The following is a 12,954-nucleotide window of genomic DNA, read 5'->3' on the forward strand; positions in this document are numbered from 1 at the left end:
ATCTTGCGCTGGGCCAAACGCAAGACATTTTGTTTTAAATTCTGGAAGCACTGTCTCACCTCTTTATTCCGTAGGCCCTCCATGGAGCTGCCTGCTCTCATTGACAAGGCAGCGGCACACCCCTTCATGGCTGTTGCCTGCCTTTGCTGTTCACGCTCTGCAGGCAGCCACCGCCTCCTGCAGACACTCAGCTTGCCTTCTGCCCAATTAGGCAAAACATTTAAAGATCATGTCGAGTTAGCAATGCAGCTGAGGCATGGAGTCGGGACCCAGAAATCATCCGGGTGTTGAGTTCCTGACTCCATTTTGAAAATTCAGCCCATGGATCTCTGGAATTGTTGGAAACACTGGGAAGTGACAGTTTTATTTATGTTATCTGCGACTCTGCTTTGAGGGCTTTCTTAAAAATACATTGGTTATGATAAAAAAAAGTCTTCAACAGCTGAATTGCTGGCAGCGTTAATAAGCTGACTGTTTCATCCTGTTACTTTTGACCCGTCTGAGCTGCTTCCAACAGCACTGTCTGATGGATTTTGGGAGCTGTTGTGTGTATTTGCAATGTGAAAGGAAGCACAGATCTTCAAATTCAGACAGTATATTCAAAAGAATACTGAGCAGAAGATCTTGCCTCCTCGATTTGCAGAATGTCATTAAATTCATCAGCTGGAAGACCCTTCCCTCACAAAACAGGAAACCTCTGAGGTCAAAAATATCAACAAATTCAACATGTTTGGCTCTGAGCATAAACAGCAAAGGAGAGCAAAGTCGTGGCTAGTATTCCTCTACATTCATGTGACTTGGGCATAGCTAGAGTTGTCCAGTGTTTAAGCCAAATCCTCAGGGCATGAAATTATTAGGGGCCAAGGGAGGGGGGCTCACGCAGTTGGTTAGTGGGATGAGGGGGGTGCTATAGGTCCATTGGTCCCCAGTCATGACTTGGCCAGTCTCCCTCTAGAACCCCCAGGGAAATGGTGTTGAGCCAGTCACGTCATTTTTTTTTGCTGTCAAAGGGCAGAACCTCTGTTTGCCCTTTAATGATGGGTTGAGGTGGAGTCAGGGGCAGGGCATCTCTAAGATCCTCAGCCTGCTGGTTTTTGCGGTGCTGTTCATTATGCCCAGTGAGATGAGGACTACCAGCTTCCACAACGACCGCATGCGGGCCCCATCTGTGTGGTTCAGGCCAGGCATGTCGCCTCCTGAAAAAGCTAAAAGAAAAATCAGTTTGCCAACTGCAGTCAGCTTGGTTTGCTTAGGGAATCTATTGCTTGAGTGTTGGGATTAAGAAGATAAATGCTGCATTTTGGAATAACCATGATTTTAGTCACTTATTCTAAATCATGGGTGGTAAACATACTGGGGAAGTGAATGCTGAAATTGGCCTTTTGGCCAAGTTGACTGTACAAGGCTTTCAAAAATACCGTATTGCTTTGTTGTGTTAATGCTCTGTGGAAATTACATTGAGTTCATTTGCATAGGATTACACAGAAATTACAGCACAGAAACAAGACTTTCAGCCCAATGATCTTCCTTCCACCTGACTTCATCTCACTATCAAAATAACCTTCTATACTTTGCTCTCTCATGTATTCATCTAGCTTCCCCTTGTATGCATCCATGAGCACTCCCTTCCTAGGTGAGACAACCTGCCCACTCTGCACTGCGCATTTGGTGACCACACTCCACTTCTACCTCTCTGCTCACACCAAGCCTGCCTCCGCCAATCGCTCAATTACTATGTTGACCTCCTGGAATGTCTCTATGGGCCCCTAGGTGTCTAGTTTAGTTTAGAGATACAGCACTGAAACAGGCCCTTCAGCCCACCAAGTCTGTGCTGACCATTAACCACCCATTTATACTAATCCTACACTAAAACTAGAGGGCATAGATTTCAGGTGAGAGGGAGGAGGTTTAAAGGGGATCAAAGGGGTAAATTTTTCACACAAAGAATAGTGGGTATCTGGAATGAGCTGCCAGAGGAGGTGGTGGAGGCCGGAACAGTAGCAACATAAAAGAGGCATCTGGACAGGTACTTGAATGAGCAAGGCATAGAGGGATATGGAATTAATGCAGGCAGGTGGGATTTAGTATAGATAGGCATTATGGTCAGCATGGACGCGGTGGGCCGAAGGGCCTGTTTCTGTGCTGTACGACTCTATGACTATGACTCTAATCCCATATTCCTACCACATCCTCACCTGTCCCTATATTCCCCTACCACTTACCTATACAAGGGTCAATTTTATAATGGCCAATTTACCTCTCAACCTGCAAGTCTTTGGCTGTGGGATGAAACCGGAGCACCCGGAGAAAACCCACGCAGACACAGGGAGAACTTGCAAACTCCACACAGGCAGTACCCAGAATTGAACCCGGGTAGCTGGAGCTGTGAGGTTGCAGTGCTAACCACTGCGCCACTGTGCCGCCCAGTGGTTTGAGAACCACTAACTTAAAAGACCTCTATCAGGTCACCCCTCAGCCTTTTCTAGAGAAAAGAGCCACAGCCTGTTCAGTCTTCCCTCAAACTTATGAATATTAGCTAGGCTAATGTTTCAAATTGATTGAAATAGAAGAGAACAAAATCCTTTTGCTCATGGGAGATCGGGAAGAAAAAAAAGTAACTTGTGAATATTGTGACATCAGCTTTAGTGTATAATGTTTCCTGCTTTTTCCCTCCCCATTTCATCAAGCACTGATGACTTGTGAGCACTGATCCTCTTGGTTTCCTTCAAGGCCTCTACCATCTGTCTGTGCTTGAGGACATGGCAATCGGTGATGTTGCAGGAAGGGTCAAGGCCAATGATCGGGATGTGGGACAGAATGCAAGGTCGCTGTACGAAATTATTGATGGAGATGGGATGGGCATGTTTGAGATCACAACAGATGCCCAGACTCAGGAGGGGGTCGTCACTCTTAAAAAAGTAAGCTTTATACTTTCTCTTAATTCCTTGAAAGCAACCATGTTCCGCATATTAACAGGCAGCCAGGCGTGGAATTGAAATATGGAATATTTCAAACTAAGTGACATCAGAATTCAACCCCTCTGCTACCCCCACCCTGTTAATTTATTATCTTTGCCTTGTGAAATTAGTCCTGCTATAACTGGGGCAACAATTAGTTGATGCAAAGATGCCATGGGCAACAAGCACCCCTCAATACTTTGTTCATATGACTTTTCATCATCAGTGAGCCAAGAGAGTGAACGTTAGCAGCCTATTCTACCATGGAGGCACTACAGCTGAACCATGCATGCCTTAACTCTTCGAGTGATCAAGAGGGGAAATGCTGGCTGATTTTTTTTTTTGTCCCACTACCTTCCCTAGCTTAGAGGCACTGTAACCCCCAGTAGTGCCTCTATCATGGCAATTCAGTGCTGTTACCAAGGGTACAAAAGCAGTATCACTACAACTAGTTCTGATGTGCACCATATCACTTATATTTTTGTAGAAGATTTTGACAATGATACTACTTTAATCTCTCATGTGCTCATGAACTGCTGCAACAGTTAACCATCCTGTGAGGGTCCTTTCCCCAAAGGATTTTATGAGAACATTAAGCTTCAGAGTGAAGACTTGAGCATTAATCATAGTAATGGCCTCATCAGCATTAATAAAATGGAATGTTTCTCAGGTTTCGACTTGAATGTGTCACTACACATTTAATTTCTGTGAGCTCTCTGCGTAGCTGTGCAATTGTCAGGCTTCAGTTGATCACTTTTTTTTTTGTAAAGTTCATTTAAGAGTAAAACAAAATAAAGCTGAGTTACCAAAAGACAGCCTTACCATTAGAACTCTTCTTAAAGAGGGAAGTTCACCCCTGCCAAAGAGGAACTCACCATCAGGACTCTTCTTGAATTAGAAATCTCATTTGGGGACTCTTTTTAAAGTAAGATCTACAATATCAGAATCCCTTTTCAAAATAATTAGAGTATTTGAGACCTTTATATTTTTCTTCAAGCCTATTTTGAATATTTTAGTTTGCTTCAAGTACCAAAAGGCATCAACAGGAAGAGACAGCTCGGAAGGATCGCTGAACCTGTTAGTGTGAGGAAGTTGGATTAACACCAGTAGTTATCCTGTCATTAGCACAGCAGTATCTTGCTTCCAGCTGTGTCTGTTTGTCAATCCAGTTCTCTCACACTATCAAATCTCCCTAATTCTCTCAGTCAGTGCTGTATGATGCAGACTGTGTCTCAATTGATGTTCAGCCAGCTCCTTCACCAGTATGTTCCATGATATCCTCAATCTTATGCAAACTGTACCAGCTAACTTAAACTCACTCTTCTCTGTGTAACTGGGATGGTAGTGACCTGAAAATAGCATTGGGATCGCTTATCGCCCCTGGTTACGATGGGGCTCTACTGCCGCCATCTTGAATAGGGCTCTGGAGGCAGATGGCTAGAGTACTTGCCTGTTTTAGGTGGAGGGCCACTTGGAATATGATAATGGGGATTCTAGGAAGCATGTAGGACCGTGATTCCAATTTTGAGGCATAAATAGACAGAGCATGCTCGGTTCACGTGCTCATTTGCACCAGGGGTTGAGAGGCCTCACCAGCGTTCCTTAAAGGAACCTCTGGAGGCCATTCAGAAAACAACCCAGGAAATGTTTAATTGGTGGGGATAGAAGGAGCAAGAGCGGCCCTCCGAGTCCACAAAAAACTCCAGACTTCTGCTGATAGGTCATTCCTGGAAGTTTCATCACATGACCTCTCACCTCCAATCGCCTCGCCCAGTCAAACAGCTTTAATCCCCATTTCCAATATTTTTATAACTAATATACAGAAGTATTAAAAGAAAATGAGGGGAAAATGCATACTTTTTTAATGCCCCTATGATTTTCTTCCTGGGTTTTGCTTGCAGAAGTGTCCTTAAGGCGATTAACTTTTAACTCCTTTTCGTCTTCTCAGAGTGACCTGCAATGGGAAACTGTTTGGTGCCCGGACATCAGCACTGGCCCAGGCCTCACGGCGGTTATAAAGGGTTGAAGGCACACTCATTCTGCCTCATGACTGCACCTCCAGTTAAAAATCGCTCTGCTTGTATCAGGACTGATATTCAACCAACTCCCTCACACAGTTGGCCTCCGTAACTCTTTCAGTCTATGTCCATGTGTTACCACAAAATGGAGCAATCCCAACAGATAGGGATAAAGGTTGGAAAAGGGATGTCATGCCAGTTCCCTGCCACCCACATTTCCAGGTCTTCCTGCCCAAGTTGATGTCACGCAGCACATTGAGTAGAATGAGCTAACATTCTCTGGAGTTTAGAAGCATGAGAGGTGAAAGCATTGAAATATATAAAATAGAGTGCTTGACAGGGTAGATGTAGAGAGGCTGCTTCCCCTGCCTGGACAGTCTAGAACTAGAGGTTGGCCATTTAGGACTGAGAGATTTCTGCACTCAAAGGGTTGGAAATCTTTGGAATTCTCTACTGCAGAGGACTGTGGTTGCTCAGTCATTGAATAGAATCATAGAATGGTTACAGCACAGAAGGAGGCCATTTGTCTGTGCTGGCTCTCTGCAAGAGTGAATCACCTAGTCCAACTTCCCTGCATTTTCCCCGCAGCCCTGCAAATATTTTCGTTTCAGATAATTATCCAGTTCTCTGCTGAATGCAATGATCCAATCTGCCCCCACCATACTCTCAGGTAGTGTATTCCAGATCCTAATCACCCGCTGCATAGATTTTTTTCCTCATGTCACCATTGTTTCTTGCCAGTTCCCTTAAATCGGTGTCTTCAGGAATATATTCAAGACTGAGATAGATTTTTCGGCACCAAGGGAATCAAGGGATAGGGTTATAAAGTAGAAGTGATGTAGAAAATCAGCAATGAGCTTATTGAATGGCGGAGAAATCTCATGGAGAAATCTCATGGGTCATATAGCCTACTCTTGCCCCTATTAAATTCTTATGTTCTTATATGGGTAACAAAGAACAGGAATATGTCACACAGTGTTCTTCCCATCTATTGCACCATAACAGTAGTGGGCACTATGAGGCTCCAGCCAGTTCCTCATTTTCCTAACTGTAGCTTTAATCCAGTTCCCTCATATTGTCACTCAGTAATCATCCCAGCCAGCTCCTTTAGGTAATGTCATCTGTTCTTCCTACTAGAACACAAGATGCAAGCAGGGGATGGTTTTCCGCAAGGGGAGACGCTGAAAGCTCGTGAACCACGCAATCTGTAACAAGGGCAAAGCCTGCGTCAACGTTGGATTTAAATTAATCCCTCCCCTGGCAACCGCCTCACCACCACCATCAGCGGACTCGAACCCTGTCTTGCCTTGACCATGTAGCACTATAAGTGCAGCCTCGGAAGAGCTGCTGCGAGAAAAGAGTTCTCATCTCATGAACGTCTTTAATAATGAAGAAATAGTCAGACTGGCTCCCCATCTGTGTAATGACTGTTAAAATTTTAATGCATTTGTCTCGAAGAATGAATGGGTAGGAAAGGAAAAAGACCTTGAGTGTTTTAATGCTGGAAAGAATTAACAGCACTGTAAGCAATTCCTCACCCTCCAAACAAAATATGCTTAATAAACAGTCATCAGTGATTATTTTCGAGGATTAATACTCATAGACTAGGGCAGTTCTGGTGAATTTGTTGTAGATGTACTAATCCCCCATAACTGCCATCCATCAGCTTTAAATTCATTTGTTCCCTTGCAGTTTTAAGTCATTAGTGAAAATCATTCATCTCTGTCACTTCCAACAGCCGCTGGACTTCGAGACCAAGAGATCCTATACCCTGAAAGTGGAGGCAGGTAATGCACATATTGATCCTCGCTTCATCAGCAAGGGACCCTTCAAAGACACGGCAGCCGTGAAGATCACAGTCGAGGATGCTGACGAGCCACCAGTGTTCTCATTACCTGCCTATTTCCTGGAAGTGAGGGAGAATGTAGCCGTGGGCTCTGTCATTGGACAAATAGTGGCTCGTGACCCTGATATTGTTGTTAGTCCTGTTAGGTATGGAAGCTCGTTTTATGTTTTCTTTCATTCTTTTTTCCTACTTCTTTGTTCTGCCTGTATGTCTTTAATCCTTTGCTGAGGGTGCAAGTTCCCTCAGATCCTAGTTACCCTCCCATACCCTGCGTGTATGTGGTCAGCAATCAGTAGCAGGATATTCAAGTGGAAAATTGACCACTTGCTGGGATGGTTCCATGTGTGGACTGTCTTCATTGGGGTGGAGCAGGAGGGTGTCCAGTAGTATCATGGTTATGTAATTGAACTAGTAATCTAGACTATTGAGCTGGAGATATGAATTTAAATGCTGCCACAGCAGCTGAGCAATTTAATTTCATTTAAATAAAATCTGAAATGCAAAGCTAGCATCAGCAATGGTGACTCTGAAACTACCAGATTGTCATAAAAATCTAACTGATTCACGAATGTCCTTGGGAGAAGGAAATCTGTTATCCTTAGTCTGGTCCATATGTGACTCCAGACCCATAGCAATTTCACTCTGAACTGCCCACTGAAATGGCCGAGCAAACAACTATGATTGAATACAGTTGTATTCAAGAAGAGGGCTCAACCACCACTTTCTCAAGGGCAGTTAGGGATAGGCAATAATTGCTGGCCTTACCAGTTATGTCAGCATCCCTTGAATGAATTAAAAATATTTGTGGGTGGTCATTGAGTATCACTGGGTTGTTGAACAGTGGAAGATACCATAGTTGCCCTGATCATCTAACATCCACATGCATATACTCTTTGTAAATGGTGCTTGGGAAGTGGGTTGTATAGGCAATGTGGTTATATTGCCATTCTCTAATTGAGGGCAGTGAGGCAACCACATAGTATACAACTGGAACCACATGTAGACCAGACTGGATAAGGCAGCAGGTTCCTTTTTCCTGAAGGACATTAGTGAACCAGGTTGGATTTTTTACAACAGTCTGGCAGCTTTTGTGGTCCATACTGGAATTTGAACTCATGACTTCTGGATTGCTAGCCCATTACCATAACCCCCTAGGCTAGCTTACCCTGACTGGAAAATGGTTGGTGGCTGATTTTTCTTTATATATGCTCTGTGAGACCTATGGTGCTGCCTCGGCTGATGGCCAGGGTGGGACAAACAAACTCACCACAGAGCAAGGACTGGATGTAGAAGCGAATCTATTCTGTACAACACCGGGGGGGGGGGAGAACCTTCTCACTCGGCCAATGAATGAGGCTTGACTGCAGTTTGGAACATAGAAACAGGAGGGGGCCATTCAGTTAGATCATGGCTGATCTGTATTTCAGAGTCATACGGTCATAGAGTCATTTCAGCACAGAAGGAGACCATTTGGCCCATCAAGTCCACACTGGACTCCATCTAATCACTTTTGTTCCATAAGTCTTAATACTCCTGTCCAATAAAAATCTATCAATCTCAGGTTTGAAATTTTCAATTGGCCTCCAGCCTCAACAGCTTTTTGGGGGGGAGAGAGTTCCAGATTTCCATAATCCTTTGTGTGAAGAAGTGCTTATTGGCATCACTCCTGAATGGCCAAGCTCTAATTTTAAGATTTATCCCCCGTGTTCTGGATTCCTCCACCAGAGGAAATAGTTTCTCTCTATCTACCCTGTCTTTTAATCAATTTAAACACCTCAGTTAGATAGCCCCTTAATCTTCTATATTCAAGGGAATACATTTCTGGTCTATGCAACCTGTCCTGATAATTTAACCCTTTTAATTTTGGTATCATTCTGATGGATCAGTGCTGCACCCACTCAAAGGCCAGTATATCCTTCCCGAGGAGTGGTGCCAGAACTAAATGTAGTGAAACTAGCTGGGGGCCTGGCAAGAAGATCTAAAGATGTATCAATTTTTTTAAGCTACGCTCCCAGATCCTTGCTAGATGGCAGCACTCGAAGCTGAGGCACATAGGATTAAAGCTCATGGCCTAGGATTTCCTCATTCTTTTAGTGCTACAGCAGTGCCAACACTGTCATAACAATCTGAATGACCTCCTTCTGTGCTGTATTGTTCAATGATTCTGTACTCCCACTGCCCTGTGTTGCCCCTTTCAGAACCTACTCCATTTTCCTGTGTCGAACCCCTATCATGATTCTGAGCAGTTTCTCAGTATGCTGCCCTCTTTGTGTTGAGGGGATCCAATGCATTCAGTATGTAAATATTTGCATTGGCATGAAGTCCCGGGGCACCAACCTGCTTCTTTTCATAAAAGCAAAATACTGCAGATGCTGGAAATCTGAAACAAAAACAAGAAATGCTGGATTCACTCAGCAGGTCTGGCAGCATCTGTGGAAAGAGAAGCAGAGTTAACGTTTCGGGTCAGTGACCCTTCTTCGGAACGTTCCGAAGAAGGGTCACTGACCCGAAACGTTAACTCTGCTTCTCTTTCCACAGATGCTGCCAGATCTGCTGAGTGAATCCAGCATTTCTTGTTTCTGCTTCTTTTCATGATTGCCAGTGGTGGGAAGCTGTTAACAGGGCCTAGGTTGGTTCACAAGGTGGTGAGGCAGTAACTTAACCAAACCACTCAGTTATTGACAGAAAGATGTCAAGATAATTTATGGCTGAACCCTACAGAACTGTTTGAAGAGCTTATTTGCTCAGGTGTACTTTGGTGAGGTACAAATAATCGGCAGTGATTGCACTGTCATCATGGACAGAGATTCTTAGCCTTGTTGGTAGACGATTCCAACCCACTTTATTCATTATTTCTACTAGCTTGAGGGCTACAAATCCAGTCAGCCTCAGGAATGCTAGTCTATGTCTGGATTCCACCATACAAGCAGCTGATTTCAGTTGTGTCAGGTGGGGATCTGTCTGCTGGCTTTAAAGATCCTACATGACTAGACTTTTAAAATACCTTATTGGCCGTAATTTGCTTTGGGAAGTCCTGAGTGTGCGAAAGATGCTATATAAATGCAAGTCTCTTTTTGTCTTAATACAGAGACATGTGCCCTTTATATAACCTGTGCTAACACCTTGCCTGGGAGTGTTTGATTTATCTATTTATTCAATTGATTTATTCATGGCACAGCAAATAGCTTCGCATAATAGGAGAGTGTAGAATGCTATTTTGCCCTGACAGTCTGATACAGCGATGTAATTTACAGCAGAGCAATGTTCAAAGTAGTAATTTTAGGATTTTCAAATGCATAGTTGAGATAGCCAATCAAACTTTAAAACCCAATTAATATTTAAAACCCATTTCAAGATGGGCGAGAGACAAATATAAAAACTTCATTAAAGTGTTGTTCAAACAATGGCAATGAGCAGTCCATTTCATATTGAGGTAACTTGCAGGGATGAAAAAATTAATTCTTGTTGATTTTCTCTGTCAATGTCTATCGTCTGCCCTCCTCTCCTTAAGGTGATGGTTCCTTGGTGGGTTGCAGTTCTACAGCACTGAACATTCTGTAGCATTTTGTCTAAATGACTGTTATTTCTGTGTGCATCCAAGCAGATGTTTTACCACTGGAGAATCCTTTCTTTAATAAATGGCCAAATGAGTGTGTGTGCAGGCAGACATACACATGCATACACAAGTACACACATGCATGCACATACACATTTATGTGAACACACATGCAGAAGTACACATGTATTCATGAACACATGGACCACATGCATATGCACATGCAAATGCCCATATATGGCTACATACACACATGGGCATGCACACTAACACATGAATGTACAACTCACACATGCATTCACATATACATGGAATCACACGCATGCTTAAATAAACTCACGCACATGCATATGAACACACACACTGCATTTACACACTAATATGCATGTTAACACATGTGCATATGCATATGCATGCACATACATGTGTGCACACACATACACAGGCATATGTGAACAGGCACATACACATTTCCAGCTGAGGCTGCTGAATGCAAAGCAGGAATTGGAGCACTCCCTAGCTTAGCTTCCTAACCCAGTGCACTGAGGCCAATTATTGTGACTGTTTTTCTTCCACACTGTGACGTATTCTACTACATTAGAGGCATTATATAAATACAAATTGTTGTCGTAGTGTTGGCATTTGTGCTGGTGCTAAGTGTAAAAAGTATTTTTAAAATTTTCTTTGAACGCTTTTGTTTATTCGTTATAAAAATATCAAATATGAAGAAAAAGGTTCTTTGGCTGTCAGTCAAGAATCATCCAATCAAGTAATGAGGAATCTGTTCATTTTTTGATTAATTAAGGAAGGCAGGACTTTGCGAGGGTTGACATGTTGGGCGACCAGTGGTGAGGGTGTGGGGGTAGGGTGGGTGGAGGTAGAAGGTCATTTGCTGAACTCTCTAGTTAATGTGTCCAACCAGAGTTGTCAACCCTACACCGGAATTTCAAATGCAATAAGAAGCTTCTGAAAGGTCCTTGTGAGATTAAAACAATATAGGGATTGGGAAAATCTATGTTCCTGCATATCTTTCATTGTTGTCTTCAGCCAAGTCTGTAGGCTGTGCAGCATAATACAAGTAGATGTGAAAGAATTACCACTAATATAGCAGCTAAGTATCTCCTCCATAAATAGAAAATCCAAGCACTTCCAAGGAGCATGAATAGAGACTGACAATCTCTCTTGTTTCTACAAATGATTTACTGTACTTAATTCAAAGCATTTGCCTTTTTTTCTTCTCTGTGATAATGCACACATCTTGTACAAAACACAGTCTAATTTAAAACAAAATAATATTTGCACATGCTGAGCTTTGAAGGAGATCTAAAAGATGCTAACTGCAGGTATCAAGCTGGCTGTCACTCTGTGGTAAGAGGCACTTGAGTAACAATCAACATTTATTTAGCCCTTTGGTGGTGTATATGGCTCTTCTTAGCCCACTATCAATCTATCATCCATGTACTTGTTGAGATCCATAAACCTCTCGCAATGAATCCATTAGGTGTTGAAGGGTTAGTCCGAATTGTTAGGGGTAATTTTAAGCTTTGTTGGTCGTGTGTCAGATGTGGTTCAGTAGGTAACACTTTTGTTTCTATGTCTGAAGGCTGTGGGTTCATGTCCCACTTCAGAGATTTGCTTATCTAAGCTAGGTTGGCACTCCCCAGTGCAGTACTTGGGAGGGGGTGACACTGCATTGTCAGAGGTGTTGTCTCTCAGATGCGATATTAAACCACAGCCTCATCTGTCCCATTGAAGTATAGTAAAAGATCCCATGGGGCTATTTCAAAGAACAGCAGAGGCGCTCTCCCTAGTGTCCTGGCTATGATTGAGCTCTCAACCAGCACCCCTAAGATAAGATTATCTGGCCAGTATCTCATTGCTGTGTGTCGGACTGTGTATAAATTGGCTGTTCTGCTTCCTGCATTAGAACAGTAACTACAATATACAAAGAATTTAATTGGCTGTAAAGTTGTTTGGGAGTTTGTGAGATCATCAATGCAAACCTTTCTTTCTAGTACCAAATGGACAATATTGGATCGCAATTCACTTGATTTTCTTTTCTGATGAATTTAATGGAAAGGAAGATTGGGCAAGCTGTATAACAGGTGGTCGATCAAATATTGCCTATACTGCAATATTGGCAAAAGTTAAGATTGTCCTCCCTTTCCCCTCCCCCTGTCATTTTGTCATGAGTATGTGTATTTAACCTGGGATGACTAGTGAACTTATCTGTTTCGTAGGTATTCAATTGATCGGCATACCGACCTTGAAAGATTGTTCAACGTTAATGCTGATGATGGAAAAATAACTCTGGCTAAACCTCTGGACAGGGAGACCGATGTTTGGCATAACATCACCATTATCGCCACAGAAACCAGTATGTATCAGGTTGGCCGATTGGTTGGTAGAACCTTAAACTTCAGGGTAGCTAGCTCCCATGGCCTCTAAAATGGATGGGAGTAGAATAGATGCAGGACACGAGATGGGTCATGAAGAAACTTAATTACATCTATCTAACATATATAATTTTAAAAAAACCTTAAGTCAGCATAATCTTCCTGTCAGCTTTTCTCACTT

General features: G+C 42.9%; 1 protein-coding gene across 3 annotated transcripts in view; it reads left to right on the plus strand.

Moving 5' to 3' along the window:
* Nucleotides 1–12,954, plus strand: part of LOC137378719 (cadherin-8-like) — a 194,578-nt gene that overhangs the window by 144,418 nt on the left and 37,206 nt on the right. For all 3 annotated transcript variants that reach the window (XM_068049077.1, XM_068049079.1, XM_068049078.1), the window contains exons 6-8: nucleotides 2,731–2,918; nucleotides 6,714–6,967; nucleotides 12,618–12,754. In XM_068049077.1, coding sequence (XP_067905178.1) covers nucleotides 2,731–2,918; nucleotides 6,714–6,967; nucleotides 12,618–12,754 — 579 coding nt within the window. The remainder of the gene's footprint in view (nucleotides 1–2,730; nucleotides 2,919–6,713; nucleotides 6,968–12,617; nucleotides 12,755–12,954) is intronic.

This window comes from Heterodontus francisci, chromosome 17 (assembly GCF_036365525.1).
Source record: "Heterodontus francisci isolate sHetFra1 chromosome 17, sHetFra1.hap1, whole genome shotgun sequence".
Taxonomy (NCBI): Eukaryota; Metazoa; Chordata; class Chondrichthyes; order Heterodontiformes; family Heterodontidae; genus Heterodontus; species Heterodontus francisci.